Source organism: Onychostruthus taczanowskii, unplaced genomic scaffold (assembly GCF_017590055.1).
Source record: "Onychostruthus taczanowskii isolate IOZ18803 unplaced genomic scaffold, ASM1759005v1 scaffold17, whole genome shotgun sequence".
NCBI classification, from domain to species: Eukaryota; Metazoa; Chordata; class Aves; order Passeriformes; family Passeridae; genus Onychostruthus; species Onychostruthus taczanowskii.
The window spans coordinates 3,756,726-3,764,972 of NW_024498906.1; the positions used below are offsets into that span (position 1 = coordinate 3,756,726).

The 8,247-nt window shown below is 61.1% G+C and overlaps 1 protein-coding gene across 3 annotated transcripts; it reads right to left on the minus strand.

The window, feature by feature from the left end:
- Nucleotides 1-198: 198 nt before the first annotated feature.
- On the minus strand, nt 199-8,097 carry ARX (aristaless related homeobox). 3 transcript variants are annotated; one of them, XM_041399908.1, is made up of 6 exons: nt 7,799-8,097; nt 5,988-6,708; nt 4,680-4,725; nt 2,593-2,662; nt 2,334-2,508; nt 199-1,496 (listed from the first exon to the last, which is right to left on the minus strand). In XM_041399908.1, the coding sequence occupies exons 1-6, from the start codon at nt 7,989-7,991 to the stop codon at nt 1,256-1,258; spliced, it is 1,446 nt and encodes a 481-aa protein (XP_041255842.1). In that variant the 5' UTR covers nt 7,992-8,097; the 3' UTR covers nt 199-1,255. The 3 variants fall into 3 exon arrangements, with proteins under 3 accessions (XP_041255842.1, XP_041255841.1, XP_041255843.1); XM_041399907.1 differs by having other exon boundaries at nt 2,334-2,662; XM_041399909.1 differs by lacking the exons at nt 2,334-2,508; nt 2,593-2,662.
- Nucleotides 8,098-8,247: the final 150 nt, after the last annotated feature.

The window sequence follows — 8,247 nt, forward strand, 5'->3', positions numbered from 1 at the left end:
CCGGCCCCGGCAGCGCGGCGCGGGTGGCCCCGCAGCCCCCGCAAGGACAGGGCTTTTTGCTTTTCTTTGGATGTCTTTTTTTTTTTTTTTTTTTTTTTTTTTTTGTTAAACATATATTTTTGTTTATTTTCTGAACGTGGCACTTCTCCACCGGATAGCAAGGAAAAGTGTTAACAATAACGACATTACACGAAAAAGTACTGTACCATCGCCTCTTGAGGGTTTCAGAAACCTCTACAGTTAATAAGTTAAATAAAGAGTTTGTACATAAATATTTGTCTAGGAACCCTATTATATCTACAACACAGTAAGAATCTACAGAATGACAAACTTTTACAACACTACACTGAGTGCAATTGTTTTATAACTTTTCAAATATACAAAGCTCTGTTCTTTTTTTATAACAATGGTATGTACAGAATTAATAATCACAGTTTAGTGACTTAAACAGTCCATATTCTAGCAGTGTATTTCGCTTTGGTTTGATATAAAAACCTTGGTTGGTGTAGTGATAAAGAATATAACAAGAAAAAGATATACCCTTTCCCCTAAGTGCACTGGTTATCTTACAGCATCAAATTTACTTTCAGTTTGCACTGTCAGCATCCTTGGTTAGCATATGCAGCTCGTTGCAACATGTAAAATAGTTCTCCAGCGCTTCTAAATGACCAACTTAACATCCTAGGATGCTATTTTAAGAAGATGTGGGTAGCTTTCCCCCTCTCTTAGCTTATCTATTGTTTTTTGTTTCACTTTCTTGATTACAATTCTATTTCTTTTTTTTTTTTTTCTTGCCAGATAAACAGAAGGAAAAATATTTAGTGTACGAAACGCTAATATATAGTAACTTTTATTAGGGTTTTTTTCTTTTTTTTTTTCTTTTTTTTTTCTTTTTTTTTTTACTTTCCCCCCCCTTATGTTCATAGAGGAAATGGACACATCGTACATTTAAGAAATGTACCAGCCAAGGAGTTACTTATTCAGGAGGTTTTAAGTGTCGTTTCACTCGTGTGAGGGCTGATGCGAGAGGCATTCACTTTCTCCACGTTCCTAACTTGAGGACCTACTACAATCTCAGCTGCTGGTCCTCTTTTTAAAAAAAATCATTATTATTTTTCCCCCCGTTTGGTCTTGATTCATGCTGTCTGAGGTGACCTTTATTGATTCGCCTATTTACTCTCCTCTTCTCTCCCTCTTTTTTTTCTCTCCCCCCTAAAAAAACGCTAACCCGCTCCCCGCGGACGGCAGCCGTGCCTTAGCACACCTCTTTCCCCGTGCTGTTCCCGGGGAGGATGTTGAGCTGGGTGAGCTGGGCCGCGTGTTCCTTGGCCTTCAGCCGCAGGGCGGCGATGCTGGACGCCCGCCGGTCGGCGGCGGCACTGGCCGGGTCCCCCAGCCCCGCCGAGCCCACCGCGCCCTCGGCGGCCGGCGCCGGCTGCCGCAGCAGGGCCGCGGCGCTGGAGGCGCTGCCCAGGGGGGACATGGTGGAAAAGAGCCTGCAAGGGAAGCACAGACCGCCGTCACCGCCGCGCCGGGGACCCGCTCGGCCCCGCTCGCCTCCTTCCCACCAAGCGCGGACGCGAGGGGACAGAGCCTCGCTGGAAAGACCCGACGCCCGCCAGGCAAAAGATTTTCTCGGGGGGCGAAAAAAAGAGGAAAAATCGCTGAGCTTGGTCCTCCCCGACTTGCCACAGGCAGGGCGGCAGGGGCCGGGGGCTGCAGCCGGCGGGGATGCGCGGGGCAAGCCCCCGGTCCCGGGCGGGCAGCGCTCGCTCCCGTTACCCGGAGCTGCCCGTCCCGGCCCCGCGAGCAGCGCCGTCCCGACGCGAACCAATGCAAGCTGCTCAGCCCCACGCATGCCCCCGGCTAAAAATCCGCCCGTGACGGTCCCCCTGCGGCCGGAGCAGCTCACGGCACCCGGGATCTCACGGCTTCTGTTCATCCCAACTGGCCAAAAACCAGCAACCCCCGCCCCGAGCGAAGCGGAGGCCACGCGTGCACGTAGGGAAACCCACGCGAGGGTTTCGTTTCTGCGTGGGAGCACCGCTTTCCGCGGGCCGGTCCCGCGGGGCCCAGCCCCGTCCCTGCCCCGCGGCCCGGCCGCCCCCACGGGGAACCCGCGGCCGCGCGGGGGGCGGGCGGGGGAGGCGCCCCCGCCCAATGAGCGGCCGCGGCGGAAGCACGTGACCCGCGCGGCGCCCAATCGGCGCCGGCTAAGAGGCGCTCCAAGTTCGAACGCCGGGGCGGCCGCGCGCGGCGGGTCCCGCGTGGGCCGCGATCCCCGCGCGCCCCCGCCCAGGACAGCGCGGCGCCGGTCGGGGGGCGGGCGGTACCTGCCGAAGGCGGGGCTGATGAAGGCGGGGTGGCGGAACACGGCCGCGCCCAGGAAGGTGCCGAGGCCGAGCGGGGTCCCGCCGGGGGGCAGCGCCGCGGAGCCGGGGGGCGGCGGCGGCAGGCTGGGGAAGGCGGCGGCCGCGGCGGCGGCGGCGGTCCAGGCGGAGTCTAGAGCTGGGTGATGAGGAGGGAAAGGACTAGCATCAAGGTATGGACTGAGGGGGTGAGTTGCTGACAGGGGACCAGGGAAAGGCAAACCTGGGGGGTGTGTCTGAGCCCCAGCCTTTTCCCTCTTCCGCCACTTAGCCCTACGGTTCTGGAACCATACCTGAAAGCCAAAAGAAAAACCGGTTTTAATACGCCAGCCCGCGCCCTCGGAGCGGCGAGCCCTCAGGAGCCCCGCACCGGCCCGACGGCCACCGCTCCTCCGCCGCCCCCGAAGCGGGATCGCCCCAAAAGGGGCCGGCCCGCGGGGGCCACGTGTGTCGGTGCCGCGCCCGGCTGTGCCGGCCCACGCCGGGGGCCGACACGCGGCTCGCCGTGACACCCCGGGCCTGCGGCGGGCCGGGCTCCCGGAGGGGCGCAGCGGCTCTGCGCCCCCGCACACCGCTGCGGCAGGTCGGCGGTGCGGGCAGATAGCGGAGCGGGAGGCGGCTCCCGCTGCGCTGGAGCAGCGGCAGTACGATTTCCCAAGAGGACTACGCGGGAATTATTCCGCACTCACACCCACACCTCGACTTTTTTTTTTTTTTTTTTTTCCTTAAAGGGCATATTTACAATTTCGCACTCACACCCACACCGCGACTTTTTTTTTTTTTTTTCGTTAAAGGGCATATTTACAAATTATATGGTTTGGGGATCGCAGACTTTTTTTCCCCTTTCCGATTTAAAGAGAGGGAAAAAGGTCGTAATTTCACTGATGTCTGAAACGAAGAAATAATTTGTGAGGCAACCAAAACAGCAAATATAGATTTCAAGGCTGCCCTTTTTAAGATCCATTTTATGAAAGTTAGTTAGGATGCCATAGCACTGCCGTCCTTTCTCCCTTTTACCCCTCCCACAAAGCAAAAATCGTGAACTAAAACTGCTTAAAGCAGGAGAGAGGCAGAGGAAAATAAACCGCATTTCAAAGGAAAATAAAATATTCCGTTAATAACCAAGTGTGGGGCCATCACACGCACCTACAGACAGAGACTTTGAGAAACAGACATTTGTAAATCTTTTGGGGCAGGTGTGGGCAGAGGTTTTCCTGTTATGCTCGGCTTTGTAAGCTCAGTATGAGACCCTTCCTTCGCGGAAGGCAGAAAGGCAGCAGCGCTGCGAGTCTCTCTACAGTTGTTCAGCGGGAATCGATCTCCACGCACGCCTATCTGGGTACCCACGACGAAGAGGCATTGTGCTCGTGTGGAAGGCAACAGCCTGGCACGGAGGGAGCGTCTCTCCCCGCTAAAACTCAATTAGCAAGCTGTCCTCACTACAATTCCCCCTTATTGAATTAATAAGTCTGAGTAGACCCAAAGGTAAACGAAGGGACTCTCATAATTCATATTCACTTAATTACATCTTCTGCCATGAATAGAGGAGAAAGAAAGGGGGTGTCTTTCTGTTAAAAAAAGTTATTTAACTTTCCCACGACTTGTTCCCCTGAGCTGAAAATACTGATTTGCTGTCACATCTCTGTTTGACAATGGAGAAATGTGTCAACAGAAAGGAGGGGACAAATCTCATCATTAGCCCCTCTAATGCAAGAAGCTGTTGTGTATTAAATGAGCCATATGGAATTTATTATGCTTTATCAGCGCCCGATTTTAACTGTAAAGTGATTTGCTCAGCTTCAAACCCAGAGACATCTGTTTTCTGTTGGCAATCAGGGCATCCCAATGTTTATCGTCTCTTTGGTTATGAGACCCGGGTTGGGAAATGCACTCTGGTATGGGGCGGCAAACACCTTTAATAGCATTGCACTCACTCACTATTAGATCAATGCAGGCTTATTGCTATCAAAAATGGGAAATCAAATAGCATTAGCCAGCTCCTTGTGCAGGCGGAGAGGAAATCAAACAACATTTCGCCTTCAAATGGCCCTGTTTGTTCTAGCACTAAGTGGGCTTTTATGAAGCCCGATTGGAGATTTGATGGCAGCCAAATACCCGACTTGCGGCCGAGCGGGTTTCTAACAACCGAAACGGGAGCCCCGAGTTTTAATCACACGGGGATTCGCCAGCCGGTGGCTCGGCCCTGGCGGGGCCGGGGGCGCTGCCGAGGAGGGCCAGGCCACCCGGGCCACCCTTCCCCTGGGCGCCGCCGAGGGACGCGCCGGTCCCGGTCCCGCCGCTGCCACTCACCTGCACTCGGGCTTCTGTCAGATCGAGCCTCATGGCCAGCTCCTCCCTGGGGGAGACACAGACGCCGCCGTCAGCCCGGGGCACCGCCAATCGCCCGCGCCCGAAATCCCGGTGCCGAGGCGAGCGGGGCCGGGCCGCGGGCGGACACCGCCTGTCGCCGCCCTCGGCCCGGCTCCGGGCCGCCGAGCTGGGCGCCTCTAGGGACGCCAGCTTTCCCTCCCCGCCGCTCCCCAAATTCGGCCAGTTCTAGCCGCAGCTGCCGTGTAGGGGGACGGCAGCCGGGAAGCTCCACACGGAGGTTCACATTGCCACAATTAAGGTAAATCGGAAAACACTAAGGCACTGAAAAATGGCTCATCAGCTCCGTGTCCCAAGACAGGAGCATTCCCAGCATAACTGGGACCCTGCTGCGGCCGGAGCCCCGCGCCCTCATGGAGTGAACAGCCCTGGAGCAAAACCCAAAGCCGTAAAAAAAACAACAACGAAAAAAATTGCGGTATGTCCATTCACAGCCCGGGCAGCCGCTCCCGGGGCCAGGCGGCGCCCCGAGGTGAGCACCGCGGGCGATGCGCGGCTCCACGGTCCAGGGGGACAAACATGCCCCCGTGAACACTCCTGTTCCAACGGTGCCCCGAACCCCAACCCCCGGGCAAAACAAACAAGAAACCGGGAGGGTCTTCGGGATCGAAAAGTGTGATTCTGGGGACTCGATCCCCCTCTAGCCTTAAGGCGGGAGTGGGGAGCTGCAATTTTCGGTCAGCGCGAGGCGAGGGCTGGCGGCTCTGCCTCTCTCCCTGCTTGCGCTTCCCTCAGGGGAGCCGCTGGCCAGACCCGCCACCACCCGAGCTCCCATTTTCAACGGGAAAATGTCCCCGAAAGTGTGGACAGAGCCGGGCTGGGCCCCACCGGGCTCCTTGGGGACAACTCCGGGCACCAAGAGGCCCCGACGTGCCGTGCCGGTATTTTTAGGCAGCGGCGCTTTGATCTCTGCCGCTGCCGGGGCTTCCCCGGGCCGGGCTCCAGCCCACGAGCAGCGCGTAACCGATCCCGGTGCGGCCGCGGCAGAGGAGGGTGGGCAGCGGGTAAAAATAGCGCCCGGCGGCGGCCTTCAGGCGGGCCTGCTCGGGCTCTGCCGGCCCTGGGTCCCCCCTGAACCCGTTCCTGTTCCCCGTCTCCTCCAGCCCGGGGTGCCCGAACAGGATTCACAGCCGGGGCGGTTTGGAGGCCGGGGTACAGCACACTGCGGCCCCGTCCCGTCCCCCCGGGGTTCTCTCACTCCGCGCTCGGCCGGGGCCCCGGCGCCGGTACCTGGTGAAGACGTCGGGGTAGTGGGTTTTCTGGAAGGCCCTCTCCAGCTCCTCCAGCTGGTAGCTAGTGAAGGTGGTACGATAGCGGCGCTGCTTCCTCTTGAGCAGCCCCTCCTCGGAGTCGCTGCCGGCCGAGAGGCAGACGCTCTCCTCGCCGTCCTTGCCCTCGCCGTCCTCGGGGTGCAGCAGCAGCTCCTCCTTGGGGGACAGATCCCCGCCCTCCGCCCCGGGGGCCGCGGTGGCGCCCCGGCGGGCATCCTTCAGCAGCCCCCCGCCGTCCTCGCCCAGCAGCTCCTCCTCCTCATCGTCCTCCAGCTCCTCTTCCTCCTCGTCCTCGTCCTCCTCCAGCATCTCTTCGTCCTCTTCCTCCTCTTCTTCCTCCGCGGCCGGCGCGGCAGGGCCCGGCCGTTCCTCGACGTGTGCGGCGGGGCTGCCCAGCTCGTCCCGGGCGGGCGGCGGCGCCACGAAGGGCGCGTTTTCACGGTAGCTTTTGCTGCGGCTGATGCTGACCTGGGGCGCCTGGCTGATCTTCAGCGTGTCCCACGGGGCGGCAGCGGGCACGGGGCCCGCGCCCCCCTCTGGTCGCCCCTCCGTCCGGTCCCCCCGCGGCCCCGCCGCCCGCGGCGGCAGCAGCCGGCCCCCGCCCGGCCCGTAAAGCCGGCGCAGTTTGGGGGGAAGGTGCAGCTCGGCCGGCTCGAAGGGGGGACTGGCCTTAGGGGACCCTGAGCCATGAAAGTGGCGTAGACGGCCGCAGCAGTCAGACGGAGCGGGCAGGCGTGGCGGGGAGAAGGGTGCGGAGGAAAGAAAGAAAGGAAGGAAGAGAGAAGGAGAGACACGGTCAGTAGGATCTGCGCGAATTGAGCCCAGGGCAAGAGTCCAGTCCCTCAGCCATCCACCGTGCACCATTTTCCACCTCCTACCCCGTTCCTCAGGCCGGCCCCGGCCCCCGCCGCTGCTCCCAGCCTGGGAAGGAATTCCTCCCGGCCGCTGAGCCCGGGCCGACGCCCCGCTCAGTGCCGGGACGGGCTGCGGGGGCTCTGGCAGCCCCTGGCCTGCGCCGGCACGCTTCCGACAGCGGTCAGCGCCGAACCACATCCCACATGGCGGGGCAGCGCTGGTTCCACTGCGCCCGCCCGGCGGCCCGGGATTCCTCCGCAGGCTTTTTTTGTTTTGTTTTGTTCCCCCCTCCTATAATTTCCACCCCCCCCTCCCCAAGTCTAGTTTTGGTTTTGGAAGAAAGAATCCCGCCCGCCAGTGTACGCCGGGAAAAGCGGGAGCGAGGCCGCCCATGGGAGCTGCCCATCCGGGCTCCCCGCGGCTCCGGAGGGGGCCGCTCCCAACTTGGGGCCGGGGGCGGCGGCTGCCGGCGGCCCGTTATCTCTGCCCCGGCTGCTGCCGGGCGCGGCCCCGGCTCGCTGGCCGAAACCCGTTACAGGCTTTAATACGAACGGGCCAGGCTTTCCCCCCACACAGATCACAGCTCGCACCGATTTATTTTGGCTTTAAAAATTACACCTATATCGAAAGCAAGAGCAGCTAAAAGCGCCGGTACCCGACCCCCAGGGAAAGAATTGTGACGAATTCCGGGCACGGCTCTGGCCGCGCTTCCTGGCAGCATAGCAGCCGCTAACGAGCACGGTAACGGGATAACAGCGACCGCAGCTCCGAGGCGGAGCCCGGCCGTGCGGTGCAGGCGGGGAGCGGGGCCGGAGCCGAGCCGCAGGCTGTCCAGGGAATGGGGGACACACAGCCGGGCCTGCCCGATGCCGGGGAAAAGGGACGGGACGAGCGGGACGGGACGGCGGGGCTTACCTTGCGCGGCCTTGTCGGTGTCGGGACGGGCGGCGATGGCGGGCAGGGTGGGCGCGGTGCCGAGCAGCCGCACCTTGCAGGGGCTCCGCCGGCCCAGGATGCTGTCGATGCAGTAGGAGGACAGCAAAGTTGGCGATTTACTTTTGCACTCGGGGCGCTCGGCGCAGCTCTCCTCCGGGTAGGGGCCGCTCATGGCGGCGGCAGCGGGGCCGAGCCGTGGGGCCGGGGCGAGAGCGGCGGCGCGGACGCCCCCGCGGCGCTGCCCGGTGCCGCCGGGACGCCCGTCACGGGGGGAGTGAGCGGCGGCCGCGGCGCTCTTGAGTCCCCTCGGCTCCACGTGCGGGCAGCCGCCCCCTGATTGGCTCCCGCCGGAGGCCGGGCGGCCGCCGACAGACGGCGCCCGGCAAAGCCCGGCTCGGACCGCCCCGGATCGGCGCCCGCCCCGAGTC